Raw genomic sequence first — 23,915 nt, forward strand, 5'->3', positions numbered from 1 at the left:
TTCTGCCATGTCTTAGCCATTGTGTGTTCTTTCTTCTACAACAGCTATATGAGTTTATCTGATTATTATCACATTATTTTACATGAGTTTACTTTGTACAAAGTAGCGGCTGTGTACAACAATCTCATTGGCTCAGGATTCATCAAATTGCTGTGTACAACAATCTCATTGGCTCTCCACTCAGCTTAGGATCACCATATGTCAGGTTGCTGTGTACAACAATGTCATTGGCTCTCCACTCAGCGTAGGATCACCATACGTCAGGTCAGGCTGTTGTTTTCCATTACAGCTCAGTGTTCAACACCATCATCCCCTCAGTACTAACGAGGCACTGCGGTAGTTGAGCAGTTAGTGTGAAGCTATTACGGATCAAAGCGTCGGAGAGTAGAGTTCAATTCTGATGCCTTCTGTAAGAGGCTTCTAAGTACTTCCCAGACCGGGTTTCCTCCCGGTGCTCCAGTTGCCTCCCACATTCCATGGCCGTACTGGTTAGTGGGTCATTGTAAATTGGCCTGTGATTGAAGCTGTCTGTCATATCCGACAAAGACAGGAATATTGCAGGGGGAGTTTTAAGGTGGAAAGGTCCGTTATACTGGGGCAGTTCCGCTCCGTGCCTTCGGAAGTCGGGGTGTAGTGGTGCAAAGATGCATCACGGCTGGGGACTTGCACAGTTGCAGTAATTGACCGTGACTTTTCCCATGCCTTGTCAAGCCCTTCGCTCTCCACGGAGCATTGCGGAACTGCTTTACTGGCTGTTGGATCTCACTGTACCTCACATCTGCCTATCCTGCCGGAGCTGACCACATGCTGGGGTAGACATGCTCCATTGCACTGGAGTATGAGGCCCTCCACTACCGTCATCTGGTTTACCCTGCTTGTGGAAGCAGTGTACTGGGCTGTGGCTGATGTCACATGCAAACAGCTGCTGAGAGCCATAGGTGAGAGCTGAGTACCCGGTGGGGACCAAAGGTGAGTGAGCTGCCCCAGACTGGACTCAACAAGCCCCCTCAGGAGGTGCTACCCCATCCTGGACACCCGATACACTCTGCCCCGTGATTAGGCTAGGGTTAAATAGGGTGGGTTGCTGGGTGGTATGGCTTGGCGAGCCAGAAGGGCCTGTTCCACGCGGTATCACTAAATAATGGACAAATTTCAAAATCTTGACTTCTGCAAGTGGATCCTCGACTTTCGTACTGGAAGACCAGATCAAAGTGGGTTGGTAATAACATCTCCTCATTGCTAAGCATCAACACAGGGATGCATTCTCGGCCCACTGCTCTACGCTCTCTACACCTTGTGCCACGTGTTGGCTGCTCAGGCTCAAAACTGATGACCTGGGGTTTCAATAGTGTAATGTATCAGAGAGGGGGAGAGTTACCGGGGCACAGCTATTTCATCAGGCTGTCACAACCCATTAGATTAACTCTACTTAACTTTACTACTTCAAGTTATGTCTGTGGCCAGGAACAAGAGGGTTGACTGCGAGTGGGGCAAGTAGGCAGATGCAAGGGGCCTCAGCCCCTAAGCTTGCCCAACGGCTCTGTGGTTGGGATGCAGGAAAGTTGAGCAAACAAACCATGGCACCGTGGCTCAGAGAGCCATTCAAGAAGAGGGAGAGAAAAAATTGGGGGATCGTACAGTAAGGGGAATGGATGCAATATCCTTGTCTCAAGGATTGAGAGTCCAGAGGTTTGTGTGCCCCGGATCTGGGGTGCCTTGTGCTGCTGCATAGACCTCTCTGGGTGCCCCAGGAGTTCACGGTTGTTATAATCACAGCTGTGTATATTCTGCCGCAGGCTGATACTGACCTGGTTCTCAAAGAAATGTACAAGACCATCAGCACCCTGGAGACCGCACACCCAGAGGCTGCCTTCATCGTCACCAGTAACTTTAATAGAGCATCGCTGACTAAAATCTCTCTGAAGTTTTGCCATCTCATCCAGGTGAGCACACAGGGAGACAGTATACGTGACCACTGCTACTCTCCGTTCTGCAATGCTTACAAAGCCTCCTCCGCCCACCGTTTGGAAAGTCAGATCACTCCTCCATCCTGCTTCTGCCGATATACAGATAGAAGCTGAAACAAGAGGAGGCTATAGTTAAAACCTCCACTGTTGGTGCGACCAATCAGTCTCCATGCTACAGGACTGCTTTGATGACATGGACTGGAATGTCTTCCATGATGAGGATGTCTCTGAGTTCACGGAAGGGGTCACGAGTTTCATCAATAAGTGCAGGGAGGATGTTGCCCCTCAGAAATTGGTCATGGTCTACCCAAGCCAGTAACCCTGGATCAACAGTTCTGTGTGAGCAGCACTTACCACACAACACAGAATTTACATTGTCGGTGACCAACAGGAACTCAAGAAATGTAGCTACGATCTGCGCAAAGTCAACAAGGCAGTGAAACAATGATACAGGGATAAGATCCAGACACAACTTGCTACCAACAACACATGCAGCTTATGGCAAAATCATCGCAGACTTCAAAGCGAAGCACAATGGAGTTTTCAACATCGCTGCCTCTCTCCCAAACAAGCTAAATCTTTTTTTACGGTTGATTCGATGTCGCCAGCACTGAGCCCCTGAGGAGAGCCACCGAAGAGACCAGCACCTTGGTCATCTCTGAGGCTGAAGTACACAGGTGTATCCAACGAGGGGACAGTCACAAGGCTGCGGGACCGGACAGCATCCCAGGGCGGCTACTCAGGATGTGCACAGCACAACTGGCAGGTGTGTTTACAGACATTTTTAATCTCTCCCTCTTCCAGTGTGAATTGCCCTCCTGTTTCAAAACACCCACCATTGTTCCTGTATCTAAAAAGACCAAGGTAACATGCCTGAACGACTGGTGTCCTGTCGTACTCACTTCAATAATAAGCAAATGCTTAGAGCGGCTGGTCAAGGATTACATCTGCAGCTTGCTACCACCCAAACTGGATCCCCTGCAATTTGCCTGCCAACACAGCCATCAACAGATGACACCATAGCCACAACTCTACACACTTTCCTTACACAACTGGAGAAGAAGGATGCTGATGTGAGAATGCTGCTCTTGGACTACAGTTCAGCATTCAACACCATAGTTCCATCCAGACTCGACAAGAAGCTCAGAGACCTCGGCCTTGACCCTGCCTTGTGTTGCTGGATCCTGGACTTCCTGTCAGCTCGCCAGCATGTGTTAAGAGTGGGCTCCCTTACCTCTGCCCCTCTGATCCTCAACACAGATGCCCCACAGGGCTGTGTACTGTCTTCTCCTTTACTCTCTGAATACCCATAACTGTGTCGCCACCCACAATTCCAATCTGCTAATTAAATTTGCTAATTACACTACACTGATTGGCCTTATCTCAACTAATAATGCGGCAGCCTACAGAGAAGAAGTCATCACCCTGACACAGTGGTGTCAAGAAAACAACCTCTCCCTCAGTGGCGCAAAAACTAGGGAGCTGGTTGTGGATTACAGGAGGAATGGAGACGGGCTAACCCTTATTGACGTCAGTGGATCTGGGGCTGAGAGGGTGAACTGCTTTAACTTCCTTGGTATAAACATCACCGAGGACCTCCTGTGGTCTGTACATACCAGCTGTGTGGTGAAAAAGGCACAACAGATCTTCTTTCACCTCAGATGGTTGAAGAAGTTTGGGATAGGTCCCTATATCCTAAGAATTTTCTGCAGGGGTACAATTGAGAGCATCCTGACTGGCTGCATCACTGCCTGGTATGGGAACTGTACCTCCCTCAATCACAGGACTCTGCAGAGAGTGGTGTGGACAGTCCAGCACAGCTGTAGACGTGAATTGACTATTCAGGACATTTACAAAGGCAGGAATATAAAGAGGGCCTGAAGGATCATTGGGGACCTGAGTCACCCCAACCACAAACTGTTCCAGCTGCTACCATCAGGAAACAGTACCGCAGCATAAAAGCCAGGACCAACAGGCTCCAGGACAGCTTCTTCCACCAGGCCATCATACTGATTAATTCATGCTGACACTACTGTATTTCTATGTTATATTGACTGTCCAATGTACATTCTATTTATTATAAATTACTATAAATTTTACATTGCACCTTTAGGCGGAAATGTAACGTAAAGATTTTTACTCCTCATGTATATGAAGGATGTCAGAAATAAAGTCAATTAAATTCAATTCTCTGCCTGGTGCCTGGGTTCATGACATATCACCTGAGTTGCAAAGGGATTTGAGATGTGAGGGGAAGATCCAGCTGTCATGGTCCATGGGGGTTTCTATGGCATAGGAAGAACAAGGAAGGGAGTTACGCTGAGCGAAGTTGAGCTACTAGAGACTAAAGTAACAAACTACAACTAAATAGGTAACAATCTCTGGATTGTTACCTGAGCAGCATGCAAATTGGCACTGGGTCAATAAGCTCAAAGAGCTAAGTACATGGCACAAAGATTGGTTTGGGAGAAGAGGGTTTGAATTTGTGGGCTTTTGGCACCATTAATGGGGAATGTGGGAGCTGTTCCGATGGAACGGGCTCCACCTGAACCACGATAAGACCAGGGGCCTGGAAAATCTTATATCTAGGACTGTGGATAGGGCTTTAAACTAAAAAGAAGGAGGGCGGATTCAACACTTTGGACAAGTGAAGATAAAGTAAAAATAAGAGTGTGCTAGAGGTTGCAGAAGTCTCCAGAATAATAGAAAGACAAAAAGTTTAGAAAGGATAAGAATTTAACTTCCGGTAACATGGAGATGTAGCTGAAAAGGACTAAAGGTGTTACATTTGAATGCACACAGTATACAGAAAAATGTAGATGATCTTGTAGCACGGTTAGAGATTGGCAAGTATGACATTGTGGACAACAATGAGTTGTGGTTGAAAGAAGATCACAACTGGGAGCTTACTATCCATGATACACATCGTACTGATCAGGCAGGTGGGCAGGGAGGGGGCTCTCTGCCCCCGTTCTCTTACCTTTGATGTTCTGACTAATCAAGAACCTATCAAACTCTGTTTTAAATATACTCAATGACTTAGCCTCCACAGCCTCCATGTCAATGAAATCCACAGATTCACCACCCTCTAACTAAAAATATTCCTCCTCATCTCTGTTCTAAATGGATGTTCCACTTGTCTGAGGCTGTGCCCTCTGGTCTTGACTCCCCCACTAAGGAAACATCCTCTCCACATCCACTCTGTCTCCGCCTTTCAATATTTGATAGGTTTCAATGAGACCTCCACTGATTCTGCTAAACTCAAATGAGTACAGGCCCAGAGTCATCAAACTGTCCTCGTACATTAACCCTTTCATTCACAGAATCATTTCCATGAACCTCCTCAGGACCCCCTCCAATGCGAGCACATATTTTTGTAAATAATAGGCCCAAAACTGCTCACACTGCTCTAAGTGCAGTCTGAACAAATCTTTATAAAGCTTCAGCATTATATTCTTGCTCTTATAATCCAGCCCTCTCCAAATGAATGCTAACATTGCATTTGCTTTCCTTATCACAGACTTAACTTGCAAGTTAACCATTAAGCACTCCCAAGTCCCTTTGCACCTCTGGTTTTTAAATGTTCTTTCTGTTTAGAGAACAGTTTAAGCCTTTATACCTTCTAGCAAAGTGCATGACCGCACACTTTCCTACCTGTGCTCCACCTGCTACTTCTTTGCCCATTCTCCCAAGTCTTTCTGCAGACTCCTGCTTCCCCAACTCTACCTGCCCCAGCACCTGTTGGTATCATCCTCAGACTTAGCCACAAACCCAGTAATTCTGTTTTCCAAATCAATGCATATAATGTGCAAAGAAGTGGTCCCGATACCAACAACCTGCGGAACACCACTAATCACCAACAGCCAACCAGGAAAGCTCCCTTTATTTCCGAACTTTGCCTCCTGCCTGTCAGCCGATCTTCAATCCATGCTAGCACCTTTCCTATAATGTGGGAATACAGATCCATAATTCCCTGAAAGTGGTATTACAGGTAGATAGGGTCATACAGAGAGCTTTTGGCACATTGGCCTTCATAGATCCAAGTATTGAGTACCGGAGTTCAGGTGTTAAGTTGAAATTACACTAGATGTTGGTGAGGGCGCATTTGGAATATTGTGTGTAGTTCTGGTCTTCTACTTACAGAAAAGGTATCAATAAGAATGGAAAAATACAGAGAAAATTTAAAGGTTATTTCTGGGACTTCAAGACTTAAGATATAGCGACAGGTTGAATAAATTAAGACTACTCCCTGGAGTGTAGAAGAATAAGGAGACATTGATAGAGGTATACAAAATTTTGAGGGGTATAGATTGGGTTTGATGAAGCTAGAATGAGAGGTCATAGGTTAAGAGTGAAAGGTGTACTATTTAAGGGGAACCTGAGGGAGAACTTCTTCACTCAGTGGGTGGCATGAATGAAGAAGGGAAAGTGGTGGATACAGATTTTATTTCATCATTTAAGAGAACTTTGGGTAAGTACATGGAATAGAGGTATGGAGGGCTATGGTCCAGGTGTGGGATGATGGGACTGGGCAGAATAACATTTCAGCACGGACTAGATCGGCCGAAGGGCCTACTTCTGTGCTGGAGTGCTTTATGACTTTAAACCCAGCATGAACCTGTTAAACAATGACCAATTTCTCTGGTGTTACATTTTGCAATGTGTTTTCCAGGAATGACCACAGTGTCACGTCTGAGTAAAGATGGAGAGTGGGAGGATTCAGTGTTATTAATATCACTGGGTAGAGGTTTCTGCATAATATGAATAATCAGATTCCGGACTGATGAAGAAGACAATCAGGTGCCTCCAGCTGGAGAGAAATCTCTGAAGTCTATTGTGTGAAGCACTAATAGCGATTACAAACCAGAAGTATGTTCACATGGGCGAGGCAGCAACGAAATGCCCCCGATCTTTTATTGTGGTTCTAGAATAGTATTGTTAAATATCTACATGGAATAAGAAGCGGAGTAGAGACAACAGCACTGTAATGACAATACGGTAACTGCAATGACATCATAATGAGTCCATAAGTAGCCCAAGTCAAGTCAAGAGTTTGTAAAATTATACAGGCTATGAATCAATGCCAAGCACAATGGCTTTATTGTGAAGCAGCTCCAAAAGGAAGTACAGTGTCCAATCCTTCAGGTGCAGTATAAAGGTTCACTTAGAACGTTGCAGCTGCTAGTCACTCTGCAATTTAAGCTGTGTGTCTCTCAGTCTGTCTCTTTCCTTCCTGATCAAGTCCTTTATTGATTTTATCTGCTGTATAGTACTTTTTCTTTTATCTATTTAAACTTTTCATAAAATTTCCTTTAAGAATTGATTTGATCCTTCTCTCTTTCTCAAACTTTGTTGGGGGTAGGGAACCACTTTTTACTTTGGGGTTTTCATTTTAGCTGTCTTTTGCTTTAACAGCCTCTCACTTTGCTACAGCCTGAAGATGTCCATCTCGGGCCAGCCCGTGGCTCAGTTCAGTGCGTGGGATTATGTGGTGTTTATTGCCATGCTGCTTGTGTCCCTGTGCATTGGGGTCTATCACGCATTTAAGGCCAGAGGCCAGCAGTCGAACAGTGAGTTTCTGCTGGGAGGCAGGAAAATGAAGGCAGTGCCTGTTGCCATGTCACTTACTGCCAGCTTCATGTCGGCTGTTACAGTGATTGGGACACCAGCAGAGGTTTATCGCTACGGGGCCATCTTCTTGATCTTCTGCATCAGCTACTCCGTGGTTGCCACCATCAGTGCTGAAATCTTCCTGCCTGTATTCTACAGACTCAATATCACCAGCACTTATGAGGTAGGCCAATAAGTTTAGTCTTTTGAAACCTTGTGCGCAAACTTTTGTTCCCCGCAACTTTGATATTTCTGCGCTTTCCGAGTTATTATGACTCCTGGTACTGTCCTTAAACTTGAACTCATCCAAAACGTTGCTGCTGCCCTTGCCATATTGGTACAGCATTTTCTCATCACAAACATGTTTTTAAATTCCTCGCTGGTGTCTAATTCCTCTAAGTCTGCAAACTTCTACAAAGATTTTTCTCCTCAGAGCTGGAAACATTTTATAACTGATCTCTCAGCATCTTGGCATATGACAAAAAAAATCCTCTTCCCATATAGACCCTTTAAAATTATATACAGCCTTGCTGATACTGCACCTGGAATACAGCTTTGGTCTCTTCACCAAAAGGATTTACATGCTACGGAGACAGTATGCAGTAAAGATTTACCAGACTGATTCCTGAGGTCGCAAGTCAGTCCTATGAAAAAATGTTAATGCTTACTATTATCATTTGCACGATTTGTTTTTTTCTATACATTGGATGTTCGATGATCTTTTTTTAATGGGTTCTGTTGGGATTCCTTGTTCTGTGGCTGTCTGTAAGAAGTCAAATCTCAAGGTTGTATACAGCATACGTACTTTGACAATACATATACTTTGAACTATGAAGAAAGACTGAGTTAACTAATTTAGAATTTAGAAAAAATGAGAAATTATCTAAAATTAGTACTTAAGCATTATTTATGTAATTAAAACTCACTTGTACCTCTCAACATAATATAAAACCTTTGGCATATCTCACACAGTGAGCCCTTTTTATAAATACATGACATTTTTGTTAATCCAGTTGATTCCAGTGGGGAAGGAGGAATGTAGGTTCTAACTGTAAGTACCAAACTGAGAAGTACAAAGTTCATATAGTACGCAGCAAGATAGGCATGGGAGGATACTTCCCTTGGCTGATCTCCAAAAACTGGAGCTTTCATGTCAAAATGAGGCGTAAGCTGAAATCACAGGAAATTCCTTTATTTGGAGAATGGTGACTATTTGGAATTCTCTATGTCTCAGTCATTTAATTTGTATTCAAAACAGAGATGAGTGGCTTTCTAGATTTTTATAGAAACAGGCGTAATAGGAAGATAATAATGTTAGGCTGAAGAACTCAGTGACTGGCTGAGGAGGCTCAAGGCTCTGAATTTCACTCCCACCCATTTTTCTTGTGTTCTTATATGTTTCCAAGAGAGAAGAGATGTGGGGGTATTTGCAGGCACTGAGATTACGCCCACCCCTGATAACATATACTTCTCATGGGTAGAAGTTTTGTAGTTTTCACTAAGATGTCCAGATCTAAGTGTTGTTCTAGTCTTGCTGAATGTGAAGACAGACTGCATCATTATCTCTAGTGCAATGAACAAAAGTAAGTGCCACACCATCAGGCTCTTTTATGATTTTATGGCATAAGGGAGATCATTGATAATGAACAGAACATAGTCTGAGGACAAAGATAATTTCCAACAATTGTCTCTCTAACTATCACCCTTTGTCATCAATCCCATTACCTTCTCTGAATTCCTCATTTCTGTACCCTGTTAATCAGCAATTTAGTTGGACCAAGCACATACTTACAGAGTCTATAAGAGCAGGTCAGGACCCCCATGCCTCTTTCTCATTGTTACCATCAGGTAGGAAGCATAGCTTCTTCCCCTCTGCCATCCGATTTCTAAATGGACATTGAACCCACGAACACCACCTCACTGCTGTTTTATTTCAGGCTCTTTTACACTACTTATTTTATCTTAACTTTTTAATAGCCATATATACTTAATGTAATTTATTTCTTTCTATATTTACTAATCATGTATTTCATTGCACTGCTGCGGTAAGGTTAATGAATTTTGCAACGTATGCTGGTGGTATTAAACCTGATTCTGATGCTGACTGATGAGTGACTTCCCTCTTGAGTTCCTTAAGCTATTCTACCATCTTCCACTGCACTCATCCTGGACCATATCACTCACAGACCATGACATCACTTAGAACAAAGCATCCTACGCAAGGTCCAAGATGCTCACTGGTACGTTGCACAGGCAGTGGGTGTCATCTTTAAGATGGAGTTCAGCAATTCTACGCCAGTCTCCTTCAACACACCTCCTAAACCCCAGACTGAGGATGCTGGCTTGAAAAATTACTGCCACAATGTTCTAGAGGTGAACTCATTTGTCTCCAGCTGCCGCACCATTTACCCCCATGATTTCAAACTGTGGGGAGATTCTCCTCTGCTCCCCAGTGATGACAATTTTACTCCAGCTTCAATGTGCCACAACTGGTGAAATACTATCCCTTATATTGAACACAGTTGCTCTCAATCAAAAGGCCTCATCATCCAATTTTTTAAAGAAGTTTGGAGCTAAATCTCTCCAATCTGAGTACCAATTAGTTAATTATTAATGATATATGAGCTTTGTTTCATTCCTGGCATAATTCCAGGCAACTGATAAATCAGTGTCGCCATAGCAGTGTCTCAATGCTGAAGTTCAAATTTATTAACTAGGTATGCAACTCATGTATCCAACCCTGAGATCAATTTTCTTGTGGCATACTCAACGAATTCATAATAGAATAATAACCATAACGGAATCAATGAAAAGCCTCACCAACTTGGGCATTCAACCAGTGTGCAAAGGACAATAAATTGTGCAAATGCAGAAATAAATCAATAAATAAATAAATAAATAATAAGTAATCAATAAATATTGAATAAATAAACAATAAATAAGAAATAAATATCCTGCATATTTCTAGACTAGTGGAAAGACAGTGTCATGAAAGCATTGTCTCAATACCCTGTAGATTCCAAATTTCTTCAACATATAAAATGCCTTTGGATTTCACTCCAAAATGCCTGAGCTTAGTTTCTCTGTTCTTTTCCTCTTGTTCCAGCCAGGAAAAAAATGTTCTTTAAAAAACAGCAAAATAGCACAGTCACTGAAAATCTGATTAGCAGGAAATAGTAGAAATGCTCAGGCAACATCTGTGCAATCTCAGAAGTATAGTTTGTAACTTTTGTTAGAATATATAACAGTAGAGCACAGGAAGAAGCACTAAGTCTACACCAAACACAATGCACAATTAAACTAAATCTCTTCCACCTGCATTTGATCCATAACCATCCATTCTCTACATATAAATATATCTTCCTTACAGCGCCTTAATCACCACTATCATATCTGTTTCTACCACTTCCTCCAGCAGCCCATTCTGAGCACCCACCACTCAGCAGCATATATGATCTTACACCTTACTGTTTATCTACACTCCACTTTCTCTGTAGCTGTTACATTTCATTCTTTTTACCTTGTTCTATCTTAATGCATTGTGCAATGATTTCATTGACCGACAAACTTTTCATTGTCAAACCAATTCCAAATTCCCCTCTCACCTCTCATACCTGACCATCCTACTTCAGGTAAAAGATTCTGTTTACCCTATCAATGCACCCCAACCCAGATTTGTTCAACCACTTATAAACCATACCCTCTAAACCAGGCAGCATCCTGGTAAAACTGTTATGCACCTCTACAAAGCCTCCAATTCCTTCCTGGGGGTAGAGAATTGCACACAATACTCTGTGTGGTCTAGTAAATGATTTATTATACTTACTGACCCTTACACTCAATGCCCTGAGCAATGATAGTAACCTAAATCCCAATCTCTCCGCTAGTGTAGCCACTTCCATGAGCTATGGACTTGGACTCCTAGCTTCCTTTGTACATTAATGCTGCACACACTTTCTCCTTACATTAGACCAGAATTATTCTGATGAAAGGCCATCAGAACTAAATGGTAAACACTTCTGTTCCCAACAAAGCTGCCTGATAGTTTGATACTGTTTATTGTTGTTTCTACCTTATACTTCATTGTTTTAAACTACCTGATTGAATTTCCTCCTGTGATTCAGATTTACATCATTATTGCCAAAGATTTTGCAAGCCAACCTTGCAGTTAACCCTTCTTGCCATCTATAAATTTGGTGATGATACAACCATTGTTGGCAGAATCTCAGATGGAGATGAGAAGGTGTACGTGAGTGAGATATACCAGCTGGTTGAGCGGTGTTGCAGCAACAACCTTGCAATCAATGTCAGTAAGACCAAAGAGCTGATTGTGGACTTAAGGAAGAGTAAAATGAAGGAACACAAACCAATCCTCATAGAAGGATTAGAAGTGGAGAGAGTGAACAATTTTGTTCCTGGTTGTCAAGATCTCTGAGGATCTAACTTGGTCTCAACATATTAATACACCTATAAAGAAGGCAAGAAGGCAAGACATAGAACAGTACAGCACAGTACAGGCCCTTCAGCCCACAATGTTGTGCCGACCCTCAAACCCTGCCTCCCATATAACCCCCTACCTTTAATTCCTCCATATACCTGTCTAGTAGTCTCTTAAACTTCACTCGTGTATCTGCCTCCACCACTGGCTCAGGCAGTGCATTCCACGCACCAACCACACTCTGGGTGAAAAACCTCCCTCTAATATTCCCCTTGAACTTCCCTCCCTTTACCTTAAAGCCATGTCCTCTTGTTCTGAGCAGTGGTGCTCTGGGAAACAGGCGCTGGCTGTCCACTCTGTCTATTCCTCTTAATATCTTGTACACCTCTATCATGTCTCCTCTCATCCTCCTTCTCTCCAAAGAGTAAAGCCCTAGCTCCCTTAATCTCTGATCATAATGCATACTCTCTAAACCAGGCAGCATCCTGGTAAATCTCCTCTGTTTCCAATGCTTCCACATCCTCCCTATACTGAGGCGACCAGAACTGGACACAGTACTCCAAATGTGGCCTAACTAGAGTTTTATAGAGCTGCATCATTACATCGCGTCTCTTAAACTCTATCCCTCGACTTATGAAAGCTAACACCCCATAAGCTTTCTAAACTACCCTGTCTACCTGTGAGGCAACTTTCAGGGATCTGTGGACATGTACCCCCAGATCCCTCTGCTCCTCCACACTACCAACTATCTTGCCATTTACTTTGTACTCTGCCTTGGAGTTTGTCCTTCCAAAGTGTACCACCTCACACTTCTCCGGGTTGAACTCCATCTGCCACTTCTCATCCCACTTCTGCATCCTATCAATGTCTCTCTGCAATCTTTGACAATCCTCTACACTATCTACAACACCACCAACCTTTGTGTCATCTGCAAACTTGCCAACCCACCCTTCTGACCCCACATCCAGGTCATTAATAAAAATCACAAAAAGTAGAGGTCCCAGAACAGATCCTTGTGGGACACCACTAGTCACAACCCTCCAATCTGAATGTACTCCCTCCACCACGACCCTCTGCCTTCTGCAGGCAAGCCAATTCTGAATCCACCTGGCTAAACTTCCCTGGATCCCATGCCTTCTGACTTTCTGAATAAGCCTATCGTGTGGAACCTTGTCAAATGCCTTACTAAAATCCATGTAGATCACATCCACTACAGTACCTTCATCTATATGCCTGGTCACCTCCTCAAAGAACTCTGTCAGGCTTGTTAGGCATGTTCTGCCCTTCACAAAGCCATGCTGACTGTCCCTGATCAGACCATGATTTTCTAAATGCCCATAGATCCTATCTCTAAGAATCTTTTCCAACAGCTTTCCTACCACAGATGTAAGGCTCACTGGTCTATAATTACCCGGACTATCCCTACAACCTTTTTTGAACAAGGGGACAACATTCACCTCCCTCCAATCCTCCGGTACCATTCCTGTGGACAACGAGGACATAAAGATCATAGCCAGAGGTTCAGCAATCTCTTCCCTTGCCTCGTGGAGCAGCCTGGGGAATATTCCATCAGGCCCCGGGGACTTATCCGTCCTAATGTATTTTAACAACTCCAACACCTCCTCTCCCTTAATATCAACATGCTCCAGAACATCAACCTCACTCATATTGTCTTCACTGTCATCAAGTTCCCTCTCTGTGGTGAATACCGAAGAGAAGTATTCATTGAGGACCTCGCTCACTTCCACAGCCTCCAGGCACATCTTCCCACTTTTATCTCTAATCGGTCCTACCTTCACTCCTGTCATTCTTTTGTTCTTCACATAATTGAAGAATGCCTTAGGGTTTTTCTTTACCCTACTCGCTAAGGCCTTCTCATGCCCCTTTCTTGCTCTTCTCAGCCCCTTCTTAAGCTCCTTTCTTGCTACCCTATATTCCTCAATAGACCCATCTGATCCTTGCTTCCTAAACCTCATGTATGCTGCCTTCTTCCACCTGACTAGATTTTCCACTTCACTTGTCACCCATGGTTCCTTCACCCTACCATTCTTTATCTTCCTCACTGGACAAATTTATCCCTAACATCCTGCAAGAGATCCTTAAACATCGACCACATGTCCATAGTACATTTCCCTGCAAAAACATCATCCCAATTCACACCCGCAAGTTCTGGCCTTATAGCCTCATAATTTGCCCTTCTCCAATTAAAAATTTTCCTGTCCTCTCAGATTCTATCCTTTTCCATGATAATGCTAAAGGTCAGGAAGCGGTGATCACCGTCCCCCAGATGCTCACCCACTGACAGATCTGTGACCTGACCCGGATCGTTACCTAATACTAGATCTAGTATGGCATTCTCCCTAGTCAGCCTGTCAACATACTGTGACAGGAATCCATCCTGGACACGCTTAACAAACTCTGCCCCGTCTAAACCATTGGAAGTGCCAATCAATATTAGGGAAGTTAAAGTCACCCATGATAACAACCCTGTTATTTTTGCACCTTTCCAAAATCTGCCTCCCAATCTGCTCCTCGGTATCTCTGCTGCTACCAGGGGGCCTATAGAATACCCCCAGTAGAGTAACTGCACTCTTCCTGTTCCTGACTTCTACCCATACTGACTCAAAAGAGGATCCTGCTACATTACCCACCCTTTCTGCAGCTGTAATAATATCCCTAACCAGTAATGCCACCCTCCTCCCCTTTTCCCCCCTCTCTATCCCTTTTAAAGCACTGAAATCCAGGAATATTGAGAATCCATTCTCGCCCTGGTGTCAGCCAAGTCTCTGTAATGGCCACCACATCATAATTCCATGTATGTATCCAAGCTCTCAGTTCATCACCTTTGTTCCTGATGCTTCTTGCATTGAAGTACACACACTTTAGCCCTTCTACCTTACTACCTTTATACCCTTTATTCTGCTGCTCTTTCCTCAAAGCCTCCCTATATGTTAGATCTGGCTTTACTCCATGCACTTCTTTCACTGCTCTATCGCTCTGGGTCCCATCCCCCTTGCAAATTAGTTTAAACCCTCCCGAACCATGCTAGCAAGCCTACCAGCAAGGATATTGCTCCCCCTTGAGTTCAGGTGCGACCCATCCAATTTGTACAGGTCCCACCTTCCCTAGAAGAGATCCCAATGGTCCAAAAATCAGCTGCTATATTTCATTGGGAGTTTGAAGAGATTTGGTTTGTCACCTAAAACACTCAAAAACTACTATAGATGTACCGTGAAGAACATTCCGAGAGGTTGCATCAGGGCCTGGTGCAGGGGATGTGGTGCAACCTGTGGTCCTACTGCACAGGATGGAAAGAAGCTACAGAAAGTTAGTTGGCTCTATCCTGGATACTAGCCTCCGTGGGACTGTATCCAAGACATTTTCAAGGAGCTATGCTTCAGAAAGATGGCATCCATTATTAAGGACTCCCATCACCCGGGATAAGTCTTCTTCTCATCCTTACCATCAGGTAGGAGGTACAGAAGCTGGAAGACACACACTCAGCAATTCAGGAACACCTCCTTGCCTTCTGCCATCCAATTATAAATGGACATTGACCCCATGAATACTACCTTGCTTCTTTTTATATTATTTCTGTTTTGCACTGTTTTTAGAAACATAGAAAACCTACAACACAATACAGGCCCTTCGGCCCACAAAGTTGTGCCGAACACGTCCCTACCTTAGAAATTACTAGACATCCCCATAGCCCTTTATTTCAATCTAACTATTTAATATATATACACACTTATTGTAATTGGTTTACTTATTTATTTTTCTTTCTAAATTATTTATTTCATTGTACTGCTGCTGCTCAGTTAACAAATTTCATGACATACCAGTATGCCAGTGATAATAAACCTGATTCTGATTCTGATATCCTAAGACCAGCACAGCTCAATTTCATGTTCTCGCAGATATCTCACGACAGAGCATTGAAAGAAGGTCTCAGCCCTTAAGGCACTCCCTTGGCAACTGGATAGCAACAATGCACATTGTGGTTGTGACAGAAAAGACAGTGGTTGAGAGCTCGTAGATTCATTCACTAGGACACAGAAGTTCTCATCAGATGAACAAGATTTGGGGACTAGCTGGGCTGGTACCATGACCTGCATGGACTCAATGGGCTGAAAGGCCTGTATCTGTATTGGAATGCTCTATGACTCTATGAGGGTGGTTCTATGAACAATAAGAGTCAGTAGAACATCAGGGGCCACCACCTGGAAGGAAGGTTGTTCCAGCCATCCTGCAGATATTAGCTGCCCCACTCATTCTAGCAATGAAGAAGTTGTCCTATCCTCACATGATAGCAATCATAGCAAGCAATTTCAGAAACTGAATTCAAGGATCAGTGGCCTCTACCTCACTTTTTAAAATATACAGTATTTCTGTTTTTGCACGTTTTCTAGATCTATTCAAAATACGTAATTGATCTACATGTTTATTATTATTATGTTTTATTTTATTTGTTGCTGTCACTTTTTTCCCTGCTAGATTATGTATTGCATTGAACTGCTGCTGCGAAGTTAACAAATTTCACGTCACATGCTGGTGATAATAAACCTGATTCTGATTCTGAAATTTTTTTGTGAGGGAGAACGTGAGGTATCAAAGTTTTTCATCTGGGCTCCTTCAACTGATCAGCAGTAACCTAGGGTAGTGCGAACAATTGGTCTGCACTGCTCCAAATGAAAGAAACATCTCTCTATGAGGATCATTGAGACACATTGTGTACATATCCCTCTGCTAGTCACAAGGTCCACAAGTAGAAACATCACCTGAAGCACCAGAAACTCAGCTTCAGCCCATCATCCCTTCCCTTTCTGGTTCCATGCTTCATCGTTCTTTCTTCACCCTTCTCCACCTACTTCCACCCTTTCCCTCACCTACTTGTCTCCATCGGCCAGTCATCCCATCTCGCCTCATCACTTGCCCCTCTTCCCTCAGCCCTCTCCCTCAACACTTTATATCGGCGATCTCCTCTCTATCTTACAGTCCAGATGAAGGTGTTCCACCCAAAATGTAGACTGTCCATTTCCTTCCATACTGCTGAGTTCCCCATCTTTGCTCAGAAACCTTACCTCCAAGGGTCCATATCTCTGGATATATCTGACCATAAGAACTCAATCAGGAGGCAGGTGTCACACCTCGCATTAACCATAAGGAATTCTTCTGATAATTGATAGCCACTTTCTTAAGATTGAAAGAACGGAAACCATTCAGGCTGCTGACTGGTTATTAACAAGGGCTCATGGATACGCGCTGACCATATCACCACATACAACCCTGAGATTTTTTTTCTGCAGACGTACTTGGCAAATCTATAGAACAGGAAGTGTAAACAGGATCAATGGGTTGCCTGCACAGGTGGAATAGACCATAAGATATAGGAGTAGCATTAGGCCATTTGGCCCATCAGGTCTGCTCTGCCATTTCATCATGGCTGATCTACGATTCCTCTCAGCCCCAATCTCCTGCCCTCTCCCTGTATCCCTTCATGCCACGACCAACCAAGGACCTAGCAACCTCTGCCTTAAATATAACCAGTGACTTGGTCTCCACAGCTGCTTGTGGCAACAAATTCCACAAACTCACCACACTCTGGATAAAGAAATTCTTCCGCATCTCTGTTCTAAAAGGATACCCCTCTATTCTGAGGCTGTGTCCTCTCCCACCACAGAAAGCCAGCTGAGTGCCCGAGATGTAAACAAGAAGTGAAGTTAATGAATTCACCCCTCTAGGGATGTAGTGCCAGGCCCACTTCTTTGATGTTGGGGTGAGCAACAAATCGAGAGACAAACACAGAACAGGGATTTCCCACTGGAGTATGGAAAGATCCTGTGGTGAGGAAGTTGAGAGCCAACATGACTATGTCTACCATAGAGGTAGCAGATCAGGAACAAGAGCACCATCAACAATCATCACCACCCAGGCTGTGCTCTTTTCTGGCTGCTGCCATCAGGTAGGAAGTACAGGTGCCTCAGGACTCACACCACCAGGTTCAAGAACAGTTACTACCCCCCAACCTCTTGAACAAAAGCGGATATTCTACTTCTGGTGTTCCCACAACCAATGGTCTCACTTTAATACCTCTTCACTGGTTATTTCATTCTCATTATTTTTTGCTATTTATTTGTATCTGCATTTGCACAGTTTGTAATCCATTCATCCTGTTTACACTTACTGCTCTATAGATTTGCTAAGCATGCCTGCAGAAAAAGAATCTCAGTGTTGTGCGTGGAGACATGTATGGACTTTGATAATAAATTTTACTTTGAACTTTGAAGGCCAATGGTACAACGCACCAACCTCAGTGAAGGGCTTGTCAGTAGTTTGAGGAGTACAATATCATTCTAGAGTGGATTCTTTGCATAAGGCAAGTCTTTCAATCAGAAGGTTCTTCAGCCAGTCTGCATGGCTGCTCGTTACCATGCCTACACCTCAACTACAGAGCACTGCCAGTGGGGCCCCCACTGCATCCCTCATTGAAGAAATATCTCAGCAGGTGAGTGCTGGAGGAGATAGCCCCTGTACTCTCAGCACACCCCGTGATCTGGCTAAACAACCTGCACAGAGATTTGAAGCTGCAGCCAGATTTCCTGAAACCAGCAGTCTGCCTCTGGATTGACATAAACTGTAACAAGTAACAGAATGTACGGAACTTTCAGTTCTACAGTTTAACAACACTCATTGTCTGCAACCTAGACCATACATTATTCCCAGAAAAGAGGGCATTGCACAATAGTAATTTGGTGTTCGTCTGAGATCAGATTGCTAACATAAACAGAGCAGCAAACTGCATAGTTCACTTTCCCAATGGGTACAATTTCATCTGAAAATTATTACCAGTGAAATATACTCCAGATTAAAATACTTTTCTGTGTACTTTCAGCATGTTTATGATAGGAACACATCTCAATGTGAATCATACAAGGGGTGATTGATAGGTTTGTGGCCTAAGGTAGAAGGAGTCAATTTTAGAAAATCTAGCACATTTAATTTTCAACATAGTCCCCTTCTACATTTACACACTTAGTCCAGCGGTCGTGGAGCATACGGATCTTGGACCTCCAGAAAGTGTCCACAGATGAGCGATTGATAAGTTTGTGGCCTAAGGTAGAAGGAGGTGAGTTATACAGCTCTCGCTACATTCACATGCAGTTCAACTCTTTGAGTGATTATGCAGAAAGTTTAGATAATAACTCATCTCCTTTTACCTTAGGGCACGAACTTATCAATCACCCCTGATGAGTTATTAACTTCAAACTTTCTGCATAATCACTTAAAGAGTTTAACTGCATGTGCATGTAATGAGAGCTGTAGAACTCGTCTCCTCCTACCTTAGGCCACAAACTTATCAATCACCCCTGCTGTGAACCCTTTCTAGAGGTCCAAGATACGTATGCTCCACGTTCGCTGGACTAAGTGTGTAAATGTAGAAGGGGACTATCTTGAAAAATAAATGTGCTAGGTTTTCTAAAATTGACTTCTTCTACTTTAGGCCATGAACTTATCAGTCACTCCTCGTAACAAACTGTCATAGATCAATACAGCATAGATAAAGGCTCCTGGGACCAACGAGTCCATGGTGCCCATAGCAAGCTCCAACTTCCTGCTTCTGGCTTCTGATTCAGCTTTTGTCCCCCTTCCTTCCTAATCCTGATGAAGTGACTCAGACTGAAATGCTGACTGTTTATTTACCACCTTGGAAACCATCTGACCAACTGAGTTCCTCCAGCGTTTTTGTGTCTGTTGCTTAAGATTTTCAGCATCTATAAATCTCTTGTGTCCCAATTACCATCACTGGAACCATAACCCTGCCCCTCAAGCTTTTCCCCTCTATATATCAATGCAACAGCTGTTTCCATGTATCTACCCAAATTCTGTTTCCATGTATCTACCCAAATTCTGTTTCCATGTATCTATCCCAGTGCTGTTTCCATGTATCTATGGGGGTAAATTGTGAGGCAGCTGGAGACAAATGAGTTCAGCTCTAGAACATTGTGGCAGTAATTTTTCAAGCCAGCATCCTCAGTCTGGGGTTTAGGAGGTGTGTTGAAGGAGACTGGCATAGAATTGCTGAACTCCATCTTAAAGATGACACCCACTGCCTCTGCAACATACCAGTGAGCATCTTGGACCTTGCGTAGGATGCTTTGTTCTAAGTGATGTCATGGTCTGTGAGTGATATGGTCCAGGATGAGTGCAGTGGAAGATGGTAGAATAGCTTAAGGAACTCAAGAGGGAAGTCACTCATCAGTCAGCATCAGAATCAGGTTTAATACCACCAGCATACGTTGCAAAATTCATTAACCTTACCACAGCAGTGCAATGAAATACATGATTAGTAAATATAGAAAGAAATAAATTACATTAAGTATATATGGCTATTAAAAAGTTAAGATAAAATAAGTAGTGTAAAAGAGCCTGAAATAAAACAGCAGTGAGGTGGTGTTCGTGGGTTCAATGTCCATTTAGAAATCGGATGGCAGAGGGGAAGAAGCTATGCTTCCTACCTGATGGTAACAATGAGAAAGAGGCATGGGGGTCCTGACCTGCTCTTATAGACTCTGTAAGTATGTGCTTGGTCCAACTAAATTGCTGATTAACAGGGTACAGAAATGAGGAATTCAGAGAAGGTAATGGGATTGATGACAAAGGGTGATAGTTAGAGAGACAATTGTTGGAAATTATCTTTGTCCTCAGACTATGTTCTGTTCATTATCAATGATCTCCCTTATGCCATAAAATCGTAAAAGAGCCTGATGGTGTGGCACTTACTTTTGTTCATTGCACTAGAGATAATGATGCAGTCTGTCTTCACATTCAGCAAGACTAGAACAACACTTAGACCTGGACATCTTAGTGAAAACTACAAAACTTCTACCCATGAGAAGTATATGTTATCAGGGGTGGGCGTAATCTCAGTGCCTGCAAATACCCCCACATCTCTTCTCTCTTGGAAACATAAGAACACAAGAAAAATGGGTGGGAGTGAAATTCAGAGCCTTGAGCCTCCTCAGCCAGTCACTGAGTTCTTCAGCCTAACATTATTATCTTCCTATTACGCCTGTTTCTATAAAAATCTAGAAAGCCACTCATCTCTGTTTTGAATACAAATTAAATGACTGAGACATAGAGAATTCCAAATAGTCACCATTCTCCAAATAAAGGAATTTCTTGTGATTTCAGCCTATAACCATATAACAATTACAGCACAGAAACAGGCCATCTCGGCCCTTCTAGTCCATGCCAAACGCTTACTCTTACCTAGTCCCACTGGCCCACACTCAGCCTGTAACCCACCATTCCTTTCCTGTCCATATTCCATATACCTATCCATTTTTACTTTAAATGACAATACAAAACCTGCCTCTACCACTCCTACTGGAAGCTCGTTCCACACAGCTACGATTCTCTGAGTAAAGAAATTCTCCTTCGTGTTACCCTTAAACTTTTGCCCCCTAACTCTCAACTCATGTCCTCTTGTTTGAATCTCCCCTACTCTCAATGGAAAAAGCATAACCACATCAACTCTATCTATCCCCCTCATAATTTTAAATACCTCTATCAAGTCCCCCCTCAACCTTCTACACTCCAAAGAATAAAGACCTAACTTCTTCAACCTTTCCCTGTAACTTAGGTGCTGAAACCCAGGTAACATTCTAGTAAATCTTTTCTGTACTGTCTCTATTTTGTTGACATCTTTCCTATAATTTGGTGACCAGAACTGTACACAATACTCCAAATTCGGCCTTACCAATGCCTTGCACAATTTTAACATTACATCCCAACTCCTATACTCAGTGCTCTGATTTATAAAGGCCAGCATACAAAAAGCTTTCTTCACCACCCTATCCACATGAGATTCCAACTTCAGGGAACTATGCACCATTATTCCTAGATCATTCTGTTCTACTGCATTCTTCAATGCCCTACCATCTACCCAAATGCTGTTTCCATGTATCTATCCCAGTGTTGTTTCCATGTATCTACCCAGGTGCTTTTTCCATACCTGTCAATGTGCCATGTAAATGATAATATTGTATCTGCCTCAACCACTTCATGTGGCAGGTTGTTCCTAACAATTTTGCCACTCTACAATGAAGTTGCTCCTTACTTCCCTTTTAAACCTTTCCTTTCTCACCTTAAACCTATGAGCTTTAGTTCTGGACTCTCCTACACTGGAGAAGTGTTCATGATCATCCAGCTTATCTATGCACTCCAGAATTTCCACCACTTCTATGAGGTTCTGCCTAAGAAAAGAGAAAGAAGCAGGTTCTGGCTTTGCAGCTGCCTGTATGTGGTATAGTATTTACTAAGCAGACAGTTACTTCCCTGCACCCAGTGCATATCCATTAGTTCCCTTTATAACCAAAATTTCCTTTGCCTCTCCATTGGAGATACACAGCAAATGACCATCAACATTCCTAGAGAATTTCCAAAACATTGTATTTTCTGGTTGAAGGAATTTCCTCTAGCTGTCCTCAGTGACTGACTCATCTTGAGATGGTGATCCCTGATTCAGGATACCAGAGTCCGGAGAAATGTTATCGCTGAATCAACCCTGTCAGTTACCTGGTTTCTGTGAGATCACCGTCTTCCATTGGCATTTTGCAGGAGCTTGTGCTCCAATTTTAATAAACATTGGTCAAGGCTCAGTGGAACACGTCATGGTGTTCTGGTCACCACACTCTCAGAAGGATGTGATAGAGATGTGAAGGGTACAGAGGAGATTCACCAGTGAGGCACGGGCTGTTCTCCCTGGAGAGGGGAGGTTAAGAGAGGACAAGATTGAGGTATATAAAATTGTGGAATATATTGAGTATTCTGTAGGAAATCTCTCCCCACACCAGAGGGAGATAAAACTAGTTGACACAAATTGAGTGAGAGGTTTAGAGGGGATTTTCGGCTTTGGACCAAAAGACCTGTTTCCATGTTAGATGAATCTCTGCCTCGTTTTCCCACCAAACTCCAGAATATGTATCTACTTCTTTTCCATCCACCCTTCGAGCAACCATTCCAAGAAGCAATCTGGTGGATCTTTGTACTCCCTCTGTCGGAAGTACAGTCCATTCTGGTTAATTGGACCATTACATTAGGACCAGTACATTTTGGCCCAATTAAGTAGCTGCCCAATTAGCTGATGTTTCATGGAAATAGCTAAAAAGGTATAAAAAAGACAAACTGAGAAACAAGTTACATATTTAAATTAAGTACAGAATAAATTGGAACACTACCAATATTGCTACAACACTATAAAGCCGTGTATTAGTTCCTAATACTTAGCGATAGAGGAATTTATCCGTGCCGCATTCCTTTGACTGTAAATGAACAAAATTAGCACAAATAATGGACTGCCTTCATACAATGCTTTCTATGATTGCAACCTCTAAAATTTTGACTTTCATTGTAACATTCAAGATGATTGTTAATACCTTCAAACTCCTTGTAATTCCTAACTTGTTGAAGTAGTGAAATTGTTTCATTTTCACTCCATTCTATTTCTGGCATCTCCAAGCTTGAATGCTTGAAACTGCAATGAGCAAAACAGTTCTGAATTGTCTTACAGCTTATTACTCACTGTTTTTTTTAAAACACAAACACATGTAACTGATGCTATTTAAAAACTCTTTTCTTGAAGCTTGGTGTAGTGTCTAAAGACCATGCAAGTGCACACAACTGACGCAAGTTAGAAACTGTTTGGCAACAGTGTCTTGCTCCGATTAAGCAGCAAAGTGTCCCAAATAAATGAAGGGTATTCCAACTGTTCTGTCAATTATTTTTTGTTCTCTAAGAGTTGTCCCAAATAATCAGCTGCCCTAATTAACCAATGGCTCAAATAACTGGAATCCATTGTATATCATACCTTAGATAGGGAGATCTGACAAGCTCATAGT

The 23,915-nt window shown here is 42.9% G+C and overlaps 1 protein-coding gene across 2 annotated transcripts in view; it reads left to right on the top strand.

Moving 5' to 3' along the window:
• slc5a8l (solute carrier family 5 member 8, like) overlaps positions 1-23,915 on the top strand; it is a 78,126-nt gene that overhangs the window by 14,402 nt on the left and 39,809 nt on the right. For both annotated transcript variants that reach the window (XM_073053953.1, XM_073053952.1), the window contains exon 2: positions 7,383-7,761. In XM_073053953.1, coding sequence (XP_072910054.1) covers positions 7,408-7,761 — 354 coding nt within the window. In that variant the 5' untranslated portion in view covers positions 7,383-7,407. The remainder of the gene's footprint in view (positions 1-7,382; positions 7,762-23,915) is intronic.

The sequence above is a fragment of the Hemitrygon akajei genome, chromosome 8, assembly GCF_048418815.1.
Source record: "Hemitrygon akajei chromosome 8, sHemAka1.3, whole genome shotgun sequence".
NCBI lineage: Eukaryota > Metazoa > Chordata > Chondrichthyes > Myliobatiformes > Dasyatidae > Hemitrygon > Hemitrygon akajei.